General features: G+C 34.9%; 1 protein-coding gene across 5 annotated transcripts in view; it reads left to right on the top strand.

Annotated features, from left to right (window-relative positions):
• The window catches only part of ANO3 (anoctamin 3), a 344,736-nt gene that overhangs the window by 319,075 nt on the left and 8,091 nt on the right, over window positions 1-17,570 (top strand). For all 5 annotated transcript variants that reach the window (XM_033120578.1, XM_033120577.1, XM_033120579.1 and 2 more), the window contains 8 exons: window positions 621-732; window positions 1,516-1,573; window positions 5,762-5,859; window positions 8,484-8,617; window positions 9,467-9,619; window positions 13,147-13,294; window positions 17,027-17,107; window positions 17,280-17,385. In XM_033120578.1, coding sequence (XP_032976469.1) covers window positions 621-732; window positions 1,516-1,573; window positions 5,762-5,859; window positions 8,484-8,617; window positions 9,467-9,619; window positions 13,147-13,294; window positions 17,027-17,107; window positions 17,280-17,385 — 890 coding nt within the window. The remainder of the gene's footprint in view (window positions 1-620; window positions 733-1,515; window positions 1,574-5,761; window positions 5,860-8,483; window positions 8,618-9,466; window positions 9,620-13,146; window positions 13,295-17,026; window positions 17,108-17,279; window positions 17,386-17,570) is intronic.

The following is a 17,570-nucleotide window of genomic DNA, read 5'->3' as shown; positions in this document are numbered from 1 at the left end:
CATGCTGCCATCTTTATTGAATCTCTCACATCATTTTAGTTTGTTTTCTTATTTTGTTTTGCTTGTTTTAAGAGAAATTGAACTGTATGATGTGAGAATTGACCAGGTCCTTCAAATCAACTTGTCTAAATTGCTCATTTTGTAGTTGATAAAACTGATTGCAAAAGATGTGAAGAGACCTGCCTGAAATTACCAGCAGTTAGGGGTAAAGCTAAGAACACCTACGTAGCCCTCCTTTCTGTTTACCATTCCCCATAAAATATTCACCCTTCAAAGAACTCTGGACAATTTAGGACCCTATAATTGAACATAGCCAGTTTGGGTAGAGGGCTGATTCAGGATTTATGGTTACCTTCTAAATGACAATAACAGAGCGAATCCTGAAAATCTTCATATAACAGGTATCATCTTTCCATAGCTCTGGGGAAAGTCTGAAGATTGTCCCATTGGATCCTTCCATCATGGTTTACAGATGCAGATATTAGAACTTACAGACACTGAGTGCTTCATAGAACTAGTAAATGACTGAACCAGAACTTGAGCACGGGGCTTCGGATTCTATAATCCACATTTCTTGTCGTTCACCGTATCTATATAAACTAACCCTGTGTTCCTTTTAGAATATCCTCGGACAGAATCTGAATGGGAAAACAGCTTTGCCCTGAAGATGTTCCTCTTCCAGTTTGTCAATTTAAACAGTTCTATCTTTTATATCGCTTTCTTCTTGGGGAGGTAAGTCAACTTCATACACATTATGTTTGCAGAGGGAAAAAGATTGTCAACAATTCCATTGCCAATTTGTTAACTCTCTTATCCCATGGCTTGGAAGACTGCTGATTAGTTCTCACATGTGTTTTTAATCGAAAGACTTCTCAGTACAGTGCCTCCTGCTGCCACTACAGGTAAAGCAGGAAAAAAAAAATAACAACAAACAAACAAAAAGCAAAACAACCTATGTTTTGTCATACTTGGGTTGAATTATGACTATCCAATCATCAGTAATGGTTTTGTTAAAGAAGAAAATAATGTTTGTGAAACCCTAGATTATAGTTTATCAGTGTGGAAACTTCTGCCTATCATGTTATTTTTTTTTCCCTATCTTTGCTGCAAAATATGAAAAAGAAACATATTAAACTACTGGTTTAGGTTTGCTATCCACTTAACAATCCAGCCAGTGCCATGGGAGCATACTGAAGCTAGAAACATTTTAATCTAATTGATTCAGTACGTTATATTAATATTCATTATCTAGGACAACAGACGTTAAAACTCTACAGGTGAAAAGAAAATTTTCATTTGGTTGGTTGGTTTGTACTTTCTCAACCCACTGGTATTGAATTCATACATCACTTTTCCCTTTTGAAGTCCGGTATTTTGATGTGTAAGCATGACCTAAGTCAACAGTCTGGGAACAGGTTGCACCAGTGAATATTTATATCTACCCACACATGCACTAGTAGTTGCTCTTCAGTCAACCCCACATAAATGCTAACGAATTAAAATGGCTTTTTACAGATTTGTAGGTCACCCAGGAAATTACAATAAACTTTTTAACCGGTGGAGACTGGAGGAAGTAAGTAACCTTGTGAAGGTGGGTGTGGGGATTTGCATGGATGTGAGCCAATGACTGTGGGAGGAAGGAGGATGGGAAGAGAGAGGGAAAGAAGGTAAGGACAGGGAATTTTAGGTATGCTGAAGAGAATACATGGAGAAAGCCTAAAACTTTGTTGGAATATATGCTTTCTATTATAGAAAATGCAAATGCTCAAATGCTAACCTTGCTGCTTACTAATTCCTTGCCCTTAATTTCAACTCACTGAATATCTGTTTCCTCATCTGTACGCTGGCAATAATAATAATACTTAGGTTGCAAAATTGATTATAGATGAGATGATTTGCATCGCACAATTAGCTCAACCCCTGGCCTGTGGTAAGCTCTCTATTAAGTGTGGCTGATATGTAGCAGTGCTCTGTCTCCACAGCTGGCCAGGTATTATTCTATTGGCCAGAGACAGACTAAGGCCTTTCAAGATCCCAGGTTTCTGGGAAGTCCCCAAATCAAACTTGCATTTTTCTTTCATAGACCTGAAGAATGACTAAATCTGCTCAAATGCTTTTCATCCACCCAATTTGGGAACCAACGTGTACTTTTTTCCCCTGGAGTATCCAACGGGAGTTAGCAAGGGTAGAGTGAGGAACAGAGTGGTTACAGGCAGGAAGGTCTGCATATTGATGCCATCACAGGGACTGCTACCACCAATAATTTTGTTTCGTTGGATATCCTTACACTTAATTGTGAAATTATTGGAAGTCGTGATTCTTCTTTGAAAGTCCCAAGGAAATAATGACAATAGTGGTGTCAGGCAAAATGTTTAATAACCATCCCAGACATTTTCCATAGTACATGTGATATAGATAGTGGCCGTGTTTTTCAAGAAAGGATTATTTGAGAAAAACCAGTGAAATGAAAAATGGGAGTTTTGGATAGACCCTAGAATTCCTAGAATTGTAGATATAAAAAGCATACATAATGGAAGATAAGAACCAACCCTCTGAATTCAATCTTACAACAAGCATTTATTGACACATACTCTGTTCTAGGCTTCTGTGGGGTATACAAATGAAGAAGTCTCTTTCCTTTCTTTGATGGTATTAAGTGTTGAAGAAAAGAGCATAACCATGATATGTAACAAATATTTTGTCATTTGAGTCTGACAGTCTACATTCTAATTTTGTTCTAGTCAAGTGCATGATTTTAAATATCTCTAAGTCTCAGTTTTTTATTTTGTCAATTGTGATATAAATCGCTATTTCAGTAGCACTAGTGAGAGGTAGACTAAGTTAGATTTATGCACGTAAAATCCCTGGCACAAATGATGGTAGCCATTATAAAGAAAGAAAAAAAGTATTACACAACAAATTAGAACATATATGAACAGCTATACTGGACTTTCCTCATATTACGCTATGCAATCTCTCAAGTAAACATTATATGTAAATACATACAAAATGTTAATAATAGCTAATATTTAATGAGTGCTTACTATATGCCAGCACATTTCATCAATTGTTTCCAAGTGTTCTACATATATTAATGTATTTAATCTTCAGAAAACCTCTATTGTTACACTCATTTTACAGATGAGGAAACAGAAGGTTAGAGAAGTTATCTAATTTGCCTAAAATCATAGAAACATACCTATAAATTTTTGAAGTCCTAAAATTGATACCAATTTGATCCAGGCAGCCTAGCTTCAGAGTCAATGCTCTGAATAGGGTATATTCCACACACTATTGGGATATTATATAGGCCCAATCGAGAACATAATGGGAATTGATTTTCATAAGACACGGCTGAATGATTGCTGGCTCACACATGTAAATTGGATTTAGAATAAACATACGAGTACTAATTTGGGTGAAGTGAAAGGAACGTGGGTATTGGAGTCTGATAGTCCATCCTATCTGCTACTTAGTTTCATCACCTACATAATGGAGATACCAACACCTATCTCACCAAGTTCTCATGAAGGGCAAACGAGAAAAATATGTGAAGGCACCCAGCTTAGGGTTGTCCATGGTCAAATGATTTTGAGTGGAGCAATGGGAATGAAAGCCTGGGTCTCCTGCATACTCATCCAGGCCTTTTTACGCATTCTAAGTATAGGCTCTTTCTACCAAATGAATTTTAGAGTATTGGAGGACTAGATTTAGCTCAAGGGAATCATTAGATGAGGGGAGCAGACCCACAAAAACTGTTGGATCCCTTTTGCTGCCCTATAAATCACAAAGTCATCAAGGCTCAATTTCAACAAGATTATAAATGGTGTGTCACCCAGCCTCCCCACTTGGGCCTAACCTTGTGGAGAGAGATTTAATCACATAGTTCTATAATGGTCTTCTTTTTCCCTTCCCACGTAATAACAGACTTTGCTAAACCAGCCCTTCAAGGCAACAAACACATTTGGTAAATAGAATTTACCCTTAGCCTTATATAAAAAAAGTAGTAGATTAGGGTGCACGAGACCAAGGCTTTTATTCCCACACCACCAGTCAACATTGCATGACCTCAGACAAATTAATTTGCTTCTTTGAGACTGCAAAAATGATGAGTTTCAGCTTGCAGCTGTGATCTATGATCTGCTTCTGTAGTTTAGGAATTATTCTGCTTCAGACAGTCTACTGACCCATTTATCATATATGTATGTGGCAGAGTTCAGAGGGTCCTAAATTCATCCTAAAAGAAGGGGCATGCTTGGATGGGAGAATTGAGACTTCACACAATACAAATTACTGCTGGCAAACCTTCCCTCTGGCTCAGATTAGGGAGTTTCGAATTACTGGGCTGGAACTGGAAAAGCAGGCTCTTCGTGTCCTAATTAATTGTTCTTTGAAGTCCCACTGGTACTGATTGGATAGAAATAGAAACTGGATCAAAGCTATAGAGTCTGTCATCTTTATGAGCAGGACATGAACCCATTCCCAACGAAAGAGACCCATGCTTTCTTACCCAAGAGTCTTCTGTAGTGAAGTTTTCAAGCAAAATCCATTAATTGCAATGTTCATTGTAATCAGATTTTTGTTTATGAGGGTTTCTAATGCTAACTTTCACTGAACATCTTAAAAAACAGAGCAGCACAGAGAAGGCAAAATTGGGATCATACTGACCAACTAGTAAGTGGCATGCCGTTACCACTTCAAAATTCATTATAGTATCTGTACATACTCCCTCTCTAGGAGACAGACCTTAATACCTGCCTCCATCTTGATAGTGGGCTAGACTTAGTGACTTACCTTCTAAAGAAGAGACTAGGGAAAGGAGACAATGAGTAACTTTACAGTTGAAACATCTGGAAAACTGTACATCAACCAAGTGATAAAGGTTAATATCACTAGTAATCTCATGTGGATATCATGTAGCCCCTGATGGGATGGGATGAAAATGCACTTCACTTCTGTGATCTGCTTCCATTCCCAAAACACATAACCCCCATCTAAACGTGTGAAAATGTCAGACAAACCCAGATACTTGTCCAGCAGGATACTTGTCCAGCAATCCTTAAAACCATCAAGGATATGAAAAACTAAGAACCTATCTAGACCAGAGGAGATTGAGGAGACACGACAAATCAGTATGTTTCCTGGGTTCGGTCCTGGAGCAGAAAGAGGATATAAATTGAAAAACTGGTGAAATCTAAATAAAGTCTAGAGTTTAGTTAATAACAATGTACTAAGGTTGGTTTCTTAGCTTTGACAAATACACCTGATAATGTAAGTGTCAATGGGGGGAATTAGGTGAGAGGTATATGGACAAAACAGTCTCTGTACTATCTTTGCAAATTTTCTGCAAATTTAAAAGTATTCTAAGATAAAGAGTTTATTTTAAAAGAATATATTATAAACATTTTGCCATGGAATTAAATATTTTTTCTATCTCCTGACTGTTAATAGATAAGTATATAGTATTCCGGAGCATTTGTTAAAGGTGATCATACCTAACCGCAGAGCTTGGCAGAGAGTAAATGTTCGTTAACAGTTAGATTTGTTGTTATTACTATTGTAATTTGGATTAATATTCCCATAAAAATCCTGAAACCTGCCTTACCAAGTGCCCTCATCCATGCTATCTCTCTCTTGTTTTTAGTTTCTATGTGCATTGAGATAGTGTGACCTGGTTTTAGGATGGCTTTACAATTTGAAGGTGGGGATGCTTCCTCAAGCTCAGAAGACGAAGATCATTACTGTCGTTGTTCTGTTTCAGTGTCATCCTAGCGGCTGTCTGATAGACCTTTGCCTCCAGATGGGAGTTATCATGTTTTTGAAGCAAATATGGAACAACTTCATGGAACTGGGATACCCGTAAGTGCTTTATTTTTAAACTTAGCCTTGTATATAGTTACAGAGAAGAAAGACAGGTAGTGTGAACGGTTCTTAAGAATTTGGGCTTGGCCCTCAGACAGATGAGGGTTCAGTTCTCACTCTGCTCCTAAATGTGTGACTGTGTGTATGTTGATAAAACTTTCTGAGCCTCGGTTTTCACATTTCTACAAGGGGCTCAACAGGTGTATCTACCTCAAGAACAGTTGTAAGGGCTAAAGGAAATAATATACCTAGAGTTACTAGTACTCTGTTCAACATGTTAAGACTTGTTGCTATTCTGAAAGCATTGTTGATAGTACAGGTTTTTGAGGGTAAAAATAGCTCTCGTTTCTTTCAGCTATCAAAAAACCAAGATTGTTATTGTTTAATAGAGACTCCATTTCTGCTCATACACCCTGCGAAAAAAAATAAAATAAAATAAAAAAAGAGAGAGAAAGAATAAACAAAGATAAAATCTTGGGTCGGGGAAGGTTTTGTACTCTTTGTTAGACACACAAAAAATATCATTAGAACAGGGTTGTGATAACATCAGATAAACAGCATTCTATTTTGGCCCTTTAGGTACCTGTTAACTGTCTTTGAAATGCTGACATGGAAGGTTGCTGAATGTTCACTTTTACCTCTATTAAAATATGTTATTCTTCAGAATGCAGTGGAATACAGTGTGTTTAAAGCAATGTGGTATGAAAGCTTTGAGGCCTAATCAGGATTAAAAATATGACTATTTTGAGGAATTTCCTGAAGGAGGGAGAAACAGGTTAATTGATGATATAAATAGCTTAGTCATCAAATTGTACCAGGATTCTGTCCTGTTGTTCCACAAGTGGTATCAGGACATTCCTAAGTAGAGACCATGGGACTGGAGATGTGATATTAACCCTGAGAACTACCATAAAGTATTGTGTTAAGTTACAGGCAGTCTTAAAGCATGGACTGTGAAATTATTGAGACCTGCTTCAAATTCCTTCTCTGCCTCTTGCTAAAAAATGCTTACAATTTGCTTGACTTCTGTGTGACATTTTTTATAAATTCATGAAATAAGGGTTTGCAAAGATTGAGATGACCCAATGCTCATTAAACCTTCATCAATAAATGGCACAACCTTTTTGTAAAGATTTTTATACAGATGCTCAATTCACAACAGCTAAAACGAATCTCTTCTAAACGAAGAGAGACTAGAGGATGGAGGATTGGACAACCCAATTTATCGTAGCCCTTCCTGTCTCTGGCTCACCTCTTTGAAACATAGGGTTTGGGGAGCATAATTTGAAAATACCTGGGGAAATTTGATATTAAGCGCCTACCACAGGATCTGATATTCCGTGAGTACTTCCTGAACACCATCAAAATTGTGTAGCGACCATTATCGTGTTAAGAATGATCCTTATTGTTATTTTCCGTGGATTTCTGTGCATAACATGCACTTTGGACAGCACATTTTCCACATAGCCTTGTCCAGTGGTCCGCCTGGATTGTGCATATCAAATCCGGAGGTACTATAGCAAGGGACATCCTGTTGGTGTTGAAGAAGATATGGCAGGCATGGACCAGGCATGAAAGCAATGATTTTCAAACTTTTAAACCGCAATTCTCTTTCTTCAAGTAAAATCTTTAACAGAACTAAAATAAAAAAGAAACAAGCAGACCTGCCTCAGTGCCAACCCCCAACCCCTTTTTCATCTTCATGGGGGTCCAGAGGCAGCCTCCGTGGGATGCCCATGGAAGCACTGCCTGACATTTGGGTCTATCTGTGGTTGTTCTTCCAACTCTCACTGACTTCCTAGGTCCACAATTATTTAAAATTGAAAGTTGGGTACTGTTCACTGAGTCCTGTGACATTTACCTCATTCTAGAGGTAATTTCATCTGACTCATAAAATAACTCATTATGCAGAAGCCCACAGTCGATGCATACCAGGATGTTTCTGAGTCACATAATTTCAAGCCTTTCTGGGCTAGAGAAACATTTCCATGCCTGAGAAATGGACTCAGACACAGATCCATCGCCTGTAAATTATTTGTCACTACAGTAGCAGAATGTAATCACTAACACTCAAATCCTCTGTGTTTATAAACTCAGAGAGGTGAAGTGACTTGCTCAAAGTTACACAGCTAATGCATTGCAGAGTGGGAACTAGAACCTACATATCTTGAAACCCTATCTAGGCCTCAGTTAATTAACGTGGAACATGATTTTATCATGTTTAGAGAGCACAACCCAAAAGATTGTGGATCGTGAGCAATGAAGGGCTCAAATCCACTCACAACAGGCAACATAGAAGTTTAAATATTTATATAAGTGGGGCATGGGAAGGAATCTTAGACACAGAGGTTTGTCTAATCAGTATCAGGAAGTATATAACGCACGGGGGCATTCATTCCTTAATGTGTAGGTGTTTACTGGTCTAGAGAGTTCTAGAAGGCTGAGGCCTATTCTCTCATGCTAAACTTGAAAGGTGAGACCATACAAATATCTCCAATTCCCAGAAATGCTCAGTGTAATCCCAGGATAGTTGATATTTCTCTTTTCTTAACACACTACAAATTGTTTTACCAGATGCTTAAATAAGAGCTCCAAAGCCTTTTGTCTGCTCTGTGGTGTAGGTTGATCCAGAACTGGTGGTCAAGACATAAAATCAAACGGGGAATCCAAGATGCTTCTATACCTCAGTGGGAAAATGATTGGAATCTGCAGCCCATGAATATTCATGGTCTGATGGATGAATACTTAGAAATGGGTAAGGAAAGAACCTTTTGCATAGCTATTTGCCTTCTTAATGCTGTTTTTCTATTTCACGCAGGCTGTGGTTCACGAGGGAAAATCATCTCTCTCCTTTCCAACCCCACGCATTCTAAAAGACATCTGCACCTTTATTTCAACAGAGTTAGCGAAGATATGAAAGCAGTGCCCTTGGAAGGCTCACATATTTTGTCCTCTGTCAGCCATAACATTTAACCAAAATGAAGGGTTTTCTCATAGTGAATCACCTAGCTTTTGAGCAAATATATTAAAGGAAAAGAACCCTTCCCTGTGTTAAGAAATGTACTGTCTCACCCAAATAAAGTAATAATTCTTTCTCACAATAAATCGTTGCACAGATCTCATCTGAGTCTTGGCTTCAGAGTATTTATTTATATTAAGAAAATGAGGATTCCCATTCCAACTGTTAAAATCTCTGTGTGTTGTCCTCACATTTGTATTTTCTCTGACTTTCAAAGAGATCGTTTGGGTCCCTTCTAGAGCTAAGCATTTTTCTTCAACGCCTTTTCTTTGACGTCTTCTTTTATCTTTACTCTTCCTTCGTGCTGCATGGCATAGAAGTAGAAAAAATGTAGACTTTCAGGCTATTGAGATCTGAGTTTGAATGTAGGTTTTAACATTTTCTAGCCATCTACTGTTTAGCAAGCTTACATAACATACATGAGCTATAGTTTTCTCAACTGTAAAATGGGATAAACATATTTATCTTGTTGGGATGTTGAAAAGATTAAGGCAATTTATGTAAAGCACCTCATACAGCATAAAGAAGGCATTTAATAAATGATACTGCTTATATTACTAATTTTCTAATGTTCTCCCTTTGCAGTTTTGCAGTTTGGTTTTACCACCATCTTTGTTGCGGCTTTTCCTCTGGCCCCTCTTTTGGCTTTGTTAAACAATATCATTGAAATCAGACTGGATGCATACAAATTTGTCACACAATGGCGGAGACCTCTGCCAGCCCGAGCAACAGACATAGGTAAGAAAGATTCGGGAATTAAATGGTTTTGCACTGCTAACGCCAAGAGGTGGCTCCATCTTATTTAACACCATGTGGGTTCCTATTGCTGGACCTCCCTTCCAGCCATAACAAAACTGAGCAGTTTTAGTTTACAAAATAATTAAATTCAACACTAACTTAGTTGAGAGTAGGTTCATCTTAAACATGGTACTTCATAAACTTGTTTGTAACCACAAAGGATTTCATATGTATCTTTCCATGTTAATAAGTACAGCTCTGTCTCGTTCTTTATAATTGCTCCACAGTTTTGTGTTGTATGACATTTAAAAAATATATCAGTCCCCTAGCTAGAGATATTCAGTTGCTTCAGTTCTTTTCTATTATAAACAACACTGAGGTGAACATCTTCTTACATAATTTGATTTTTTTTCCCTCCACATAAATTCCTAGAATAGCACTCCTGTAAAGATCACCTACGTTTAAAATTTTGATAAATAATTTGTTAACATGTTCTCCAGAAATATCGTTCCAGTTTATACTCCCCCCGTAAGTGAATGAATACCCATTTCTTTATTTCCTCAACAACTCCAGATATATAAGGTTTTTGTTGTGGTTACATTCTCAACAATCTGAGGAGGGAGAAAAGGATACCTTGTTACGTTTATTTGCATGTTTATAGCTATGAAATTAAATATATTTGTATGTCTTCATTACTAATTGTGTTTATGCCCTTTGGCCACGATATCTGATTTGGTAATCTTATTATATTAAGAATATTAAACTTTTATATATGTTATATATGTAATATATGTCACATATTTTATATATATATATGTGTGTATGTTGTCAAATGCTGATTTTTAATTTTTCACTCTATCATGAATAAGGTTTTAAAGTGTGTATTTAATCAAACTGAAATATCTCCCTTATAGTTATTATTTATGGGACTCTTTAAAAAAGTCCCATAGAACTCATGATTTTTCACCCATTATTTTAATTGTTGTTTTATATTTTAGATATCTGTGTGTTATTTGCCTTTTGTTTGTTAGTTGGCATTTTATGGTTTTATTTAATGAATTGATCTATCTAGAATTTGTTATTAATAAAAGGGTTTAAAATTGAGATTTTTTTTTCCTAATGGATAAACCAGTTTTCCCAAAACTATTTATTAAATAATACATCTTTTTTGTAAACTTGTTTGAATTATTTCTGTTATCTTATGCAAAATTCTATATAAACTTAGGTATGTTACTAGAATCTCCACTTGATCTGAGAAGTCTCATTGATCTGACTTCTAATTTTTGGCATACTTACTGTTTTAATAAACTATAGTTTTGTAATAGAAATTCTAAGCATTTGGAAAAGCAAATCTATGCTTTTTCTTTTCTTTTTTGGGAATTTTCTGACTAATATTGTAAAGTTACCATTTCAGTTGATATTATTCATTTATATATTCAACAAGCACCAAAGTCTACTTTAAAATATACTAATCTGTAGAGATTTAATGCCATTCAACTTGTGTTTCTGTTTTTTGAAGCAACTAAAATTTATTATTTTAATTTACTGTTATTTAATTTGGACATATTTATTATTTCACTATTAAAACAATGTAAGCACATGAAAGAAAATCTAAAAACTAAATCAAAGAAGAAAAAATAAAACTTCAATTGTAGCATTAATGTTTATTGCACCTTCCAATGCACAGATCACTATTTTTTTAACTTTGCTAGATTGTCTTGCTCAAATCAGACAACAGAAAGACATAAAACAATAATCTTCTCCCCCTTTACATTTCCCTTCTACCTCAGGGAATCAATATAATTAATTAGGCATGTATCCTTTGTAAATGTTTTTCTTACACAAGTATACATAAAAATATTTATGAACATATATAGGGTTCTGCTTTTTTCCTTCATGAACATCCTCCAGCTCAAAATACATTGGTGTAATTCATTTTAGTAGAGTAGTAATATTCACAATATGAATGTATCATAAATTTTATAATCATTTCCTAAATTTCTCCACTACAAATAGGAGTAAACGTAAATATAGCTATAAATATAGATATAAAGATATAGACATAGATATTATATATATTATATATCATGTATTCCTGTGTGTGCATGCGTGCGCACGCGCGTGTGTGTGTATGTGTATACAATGTATCTAAAGAATAGATCCCAAATAGTAGAAGTATTACTGGATTAAAATGTATTCACAGTTTAATTTTAAGTGACATCAAATTAATGTCCACAAATGTTGTAACAAGTCATATTTCAAACAACTATGTAAAAAAGTTTCTGTTTTCTCAATCCCTAAATAGCATCGGATAGTATAAGACTCAACTCTTCAACAATCTGATACATTTAAAAAAAAAAAATCTGTTTTTTTGAAAGACATTTTTCTGAATCCTTGTGATTAAAAACGTTTTAATGTATTTGTTGATTAGTTGCATTTTCATACCAAATTGTTCATTTGGATTCTTTGCCCATTTTTCTCTTATGTGGTTTGCCTTATTAAAATTTCAGGACATTTTCATATATTAGATAAAATAACCCTGTGTTCTTTTTTCGTGAAGCAAATATTTTCCCCCTGGTTATTGTTTTCTTTTGACTGAATGTCATTACTTTTGTAAAAATAAATATTAAATTTTGACATATGCAAATACTGTTGTTTTTTTTAAATGAATTCTGATTTTTTTAGTCTATGGTCTCCTCAACTAGGAAAATGTTAACATCATTTTTATTTTTATTATTTTTTTATTTACAACTCAATGTAGCTACACTATAAAGACTTTGAAAAACAAAAAGGTGTGTGTGTGTGTGTGTGTGTGTGTGTGTGTGTGTGTGTGTGTGTGTTGTGGAGGGTTATTGGGGTCAGGGAGAAAGTTGCCATGCTATCCAGTCATTTTTAGCACTTTGAGTATTTTTTCCAGGACGTTTTTTTATATCAGTATTTTTAAAGCTTTGTTAATCCTATTTGAAACATAGTTTTGACTGTAATCAAAATAGTATATTCATAATATATGCAATTTTAAAAGCTTTTTTTATGTCTCTATGATGTCAGATTGGCCTTTTAGGAAGTAGAAAATGTCAGCTAGTGATTTGCAGGTCTTGACACCAAACTAGTATTACGTTCTTATATTTTTACTTTGAAAAGGTGCTTGACAAAGATAAGGAAGGGCAAAACCCATGGTGAATACAGATATCTCAGACTTTGCCCAACGTTGTAGAACCTGAAGGTTTTTGTTTTTATTACTTCAGCAAATTCTAATTAGGCTTTTAAGCAACTGTGTCATCTCATTATTATAGACATGAACCAATTCCTAATGATATTTTAATTTTCAAATCTTTCTAAATAGGGGTCTATCTTCTCTCTGTGGAAAAGGATTCAATAGCCGTTTTATCTATAGTGAGATATACCAAGTAATTAAATAATGGATAAAGCTATGGTTCTAACATAAGTTAAACATTCTTTCTAGTATAAGATTGATTAGAGGATTTTTTTTTATTATTTTTCATTATTTTTAATCTCTCTCTTACTAGGTATCTGGTATGGAATTCTTGAAGGAATTGGTATATTGGCTGTGATCACCAATGCATTTGTGATTGCTATTACTTCTGATTACATCCCACGTTTTGTCTATGAATACAAATATGGCCCCTGTGCAAGTCATTTTGAATATGGTGAAAAGTAAGGTTAAAATTCACACGTTTTCCTTATATATTTTACGTTTGTAATTGAAATGGGAACTTACTGGGAAATTTTTTTCTGTGACCATTAAGGGCAATGTTTCTGATCATTGCTTTTATACTGTGTTTATTGGATGAAATCAAACAGGATAAAAAGGGCAATGGTGTTTTACACAAATAATTTTAGAGTCTATGTTTTCACTTGTAAATGAATTACTGACATCAAAATGTTAACAAATGTTATAATGTATTTAGAAGTCAAATTTAGAAATGGAAGAGACCTGAGAAATTATCCAGTGCAAACTTCTGACTATGTAGATGGGGAAACTGAGGTTAGTCAAATCGCTGAAGGGAACATACAGAATATGACGGAACTTTCAGCTATATGACTAGCGATTTTCAAAAGGAATTTCCAGCTGGCTGTCCTGTGCATTATAGGATTTTTAGCAGCAGTCTTGGCCCCAACCCAGTATATATTAATAACAACCTTGCTGCTCCCCAAGTTGTGACAACCAAAAATGTCTCCAGACATTGCCAAATGTCCCCTGGGGGACAAAATCACCCAGTTTAGGACCACTGATTTAGGAGCTATGGATTTTTCAGATTTCTCCTTATGGGATGCAGGTATTCGGGATGAATGCAAGAGAGTACTGGGCTTGGGGAACAAAGAGAAATTGGAGTTTTAGCTGGAGATGGAAGCTTAGGCATAGAAGTTGTGATAGGAGATAAAATGATAGGAGAAGCTGCTTCTCCGTTTTCCTTCATGAGTAGTTTTGAGCATGTGTCTTATCTAGATGCAGGACATGTGCCCCAACCCGTTGAGCCCTGGTTTAGGATGAAATCAATCCTTAGTTCTGCTGATGAACTGATGTTTTCTGAGAACACTGAAATGCCTTTCAGAACAGAAACATTTCAATTTTTCAAAGAGAAGTTATAAAGGCAGGATATTTTATTTTATACTTTAGAGTCTTGTCAAAGGATTTTAACTTGAAGTCAAACACCCTATGTTCAAGTTCTAACTTTGCCTTTTACTGGAAGGCACATCATCAATCTGGACCTATGAGTAAGAAATGGTGTCTGAAGTAACACTTTATGTACTGCAGAATACTATATAAATATAAATTAGTTTTAGTATTAATAGTGAAAAACAGAAATAAATCCATTTGTTTTCTTAATTCAAAATGATCTAGAAGCAGATTTTAAGGATTTAAAACATGTAGACATGTTTGTTAGCCCTCTTCCTTAAAAACATTATTTGCTGATGTGTTTACTGCCACCTAGTGGCCGAAGAAAATGAGTATCTGCTCTGTTTACTTTCAGGACCTGCCTTTCAGGTAGATTCCACCTGACCCTTTCTCCATATTGAGTGACTAGGGATGTAGAATAATTTCAAGAAGAGATGTGGAGGGTATATGTGAAGTTGAAACCACAGATACATAAGGTCACCCTGTTATTTAATTTTTTCCAGGTATGCTTAGCAGCTAAATGGAAATAGATTCATTGATTTGAAATTTTCAGATCAAGGTGACAAAAGGATAAGAAGACAATAAAGAGGAGGGTATTGGCAAGAGAACAGCTGAAATGATAAATTATTAGGTCTGGGTTGAACGAAGAAGGAAGTAAAGCCAGTACAGACCTATAATTAAGATTTCATGATTCAGAATGAAATAGATGTGCATTGGAATCCAGGTTCTAACGATTGTTTATCCTAGGCATTTGTTCTCAATGTGTGGTCTGCAAGTCTCCTTCAGGGTCCATAAAGTCGATACTATTTTAATAATAATACTAAGACATAATTTCCTTTTTCTACCATATTAACATTTGCACTGATGGTGCAAAAGCAATGGGGATAAAATTTTCTGGTGGCTTTGCATAACTCAAGACAGTGGCACCAAAGAGTATTAGTCATGGTTGTATTTCTCACCCCTATATAGTCGCCATTATAAAAGTGCCAGCAAGAAATTTCAGAATGTCCTTGATGAAATAGTAATAACTATTAATTTTATCAAATCTCTAACCTGGAATAAATATCTTTTCAATATTCTGTTTGACAAAATGCAAAGTATATATAAACTACTTGTATGATTGTTGGAGTTGCAAACTCAACAAACTTTCTTTAACATAAAATAATGATCGACAAAGTATGATTATTCAGACTTGAGTATTTAGCAGACACTCTTTTATAAAATGCACAAAACTAGCTTGTCATTTTAAATTAAATAATTTACAGTATGTTTGTCATTACTAAATTTCAAGCTTTGAAGTGAAAAATTAGAATTTTGAATAACATTTATCTATCACTGTGAGCTTGGAAACTTCCAAGAACTTATAGATTATTGTTCCTAATAAAATTAATGGTGATATTAACGTTTGTGATTTTTTTCACAGTGTATAGTAAAAGTATATCAATATTTGGAAGATCTGCATAATTCAAAGAACAAATATTTTTGAAATGACTCATATTTGATGTTACAAAATCATGTATGGATAAAAAATGAATTAAAAGCTCAAGACAGACCTATGGATTTTAATGTAAAATCCATATGAAAATTTTATTGATATACTTATATTCCACATTGCAATTAAACTTTAAGAAATGGCTTTATTAAGAGCTTTGGTGTAATACCAAAGAAAAATGTCAACAGTAATCTGAAATGCTATTAAAATAGTCCTCGTTTTTCCAACTACTTAGCTTTGTGAGGCTAGAGTCTCTACTTAACTCTTCAACCAAAACAACATATTGCAACAGATTAAATGCAGAAGCAGATATGAGAATCTAGCTGCCTTCTATTAAGACAGACATTAAAGGGATTTGCAGACATGTAAAACAATGTCATCCTTCTCACTACAATTTTCTTTTGGAAAATGTAGCTTCTTTTCTTTAAAATGTGTTATTTATATTAATATATAACAGATTTGATAGTTATTTTAAATGAATTATTAGATAATAGTTTCTAAATATCTCACTTTTAATTTCTAATGTGTTAAATATCAGTAGATATACCCCTATGAAAAAAGCTCTTTGAGATCCCCAATAGTGTTTAAAAAGCTCTTTGAGATCCCCAATAGTGTAAAAGGTACCTGAGACCAAAAATTTTGAGAATTGTAGGGCTTAGAGAAAGTAATTTAGTCTCTGTAAACCTTAGCTCTTTAATCCATATGATGGAGATTAAAAAATATATATCCTAAGGTTATTTTTAAAATCAACCCTCACCACAATTAAACGTCTAATCACCAGGGTAGAGATTATTTGCCTGTTTTGTTCACTGTTGAATACCAAGCATCTAGAATTCTTCTAACAAATTAAGATTCTCAATAAGTATGTTTGAGTAAGTTAATAAATTAATCACAAAGAAACATGTTTATTGATTTGCTGTTTAATTATAATTAACCAAATAGTATATATGCATATTTATAAAACATGTATGTAGACATTTTTAATCCATAGGAAATAATTATCACAATGCCTAATACATAGTAAACCCTTAATAAATGTAAGCCGAATGCAAGGGTAAGATCGAAACTATTGGGGGGAATGGCGGACATGAGTCTGTCTCATTAAGATACAATTACAGCTGTAACGGGGGTTAGGGAATATAATCAGCTGGGATGCTAGTTTATAATTAGAATGAAAGGAATAATGGTAGTTATTAAATCCTGTCATTTGTTATGTAGAAATTGAACTAAACATTTATGAATCTCTGAATCACATGATACTTTTCTTTTCTCCCAGTTGTTTAAAGGGATATGTCAACAATAGCCTCTCCTTCTTTGACCTGAGTGAGCTTGGTATGGGAAAGTCTGGTTATTGCAGGTACTGACTTATAAATTGTAGTTATCTTTTCTTCTTGCCTTCTCTCCCCTATGCATGTTAATAAGCATCCTTAAACTGTCATTTTGGGGTTTTGGGAAATCAAGAAAATTTGGGGACTCCACACTTTGGTTTCTGTTTTTCGATTTTGTGTTTTTGTTTTTGTGAATTTTAGATACCGAGATTACAGAGGTCCCCCTTGGAGTTCCAGACCCTATGAGTTCACCTTACAATACTGGCATATCCTCGCTGCTCGGTTGGCCTTCATTATCGTGTTTGAGGTTAGTCACAGACTGATAAAATTACTTAGGTAAATGCTTTCCCAACTGATACAGTAGTTGCCCATTTGAAATCAGTTCCTCACTGACTTTTAAAAGAGGACTTGAGTATGTCCCAGTAAAAGGCTTAGATATAATGAAATGACTATAACAAGTGCAAAAAAGCATGAGTTGAATAATGTAAGAAG

Source organism: Rhinolophus ferrumequinum, chromosome 11, assembly GCF_004115265.2.
Source record: "Rhinolophus ferrumequinum isolate MPI-CBG mRhiFer1 chromosome 11, mRhiFer1_v1.p, whole genome shotgun sequence".
NCBI classification, from domain to species: Eukaryota; Metazoa; Chordata; class Mammalia; order Chiroptera; family Rhinolophidae; genus Rhinolophus; species Rhinolophus ferrumequinum.
Note: the sequence above shows the minus strand (reverse complement) of the source record. Positions and strands in the feature narration are given on the sequence as shown.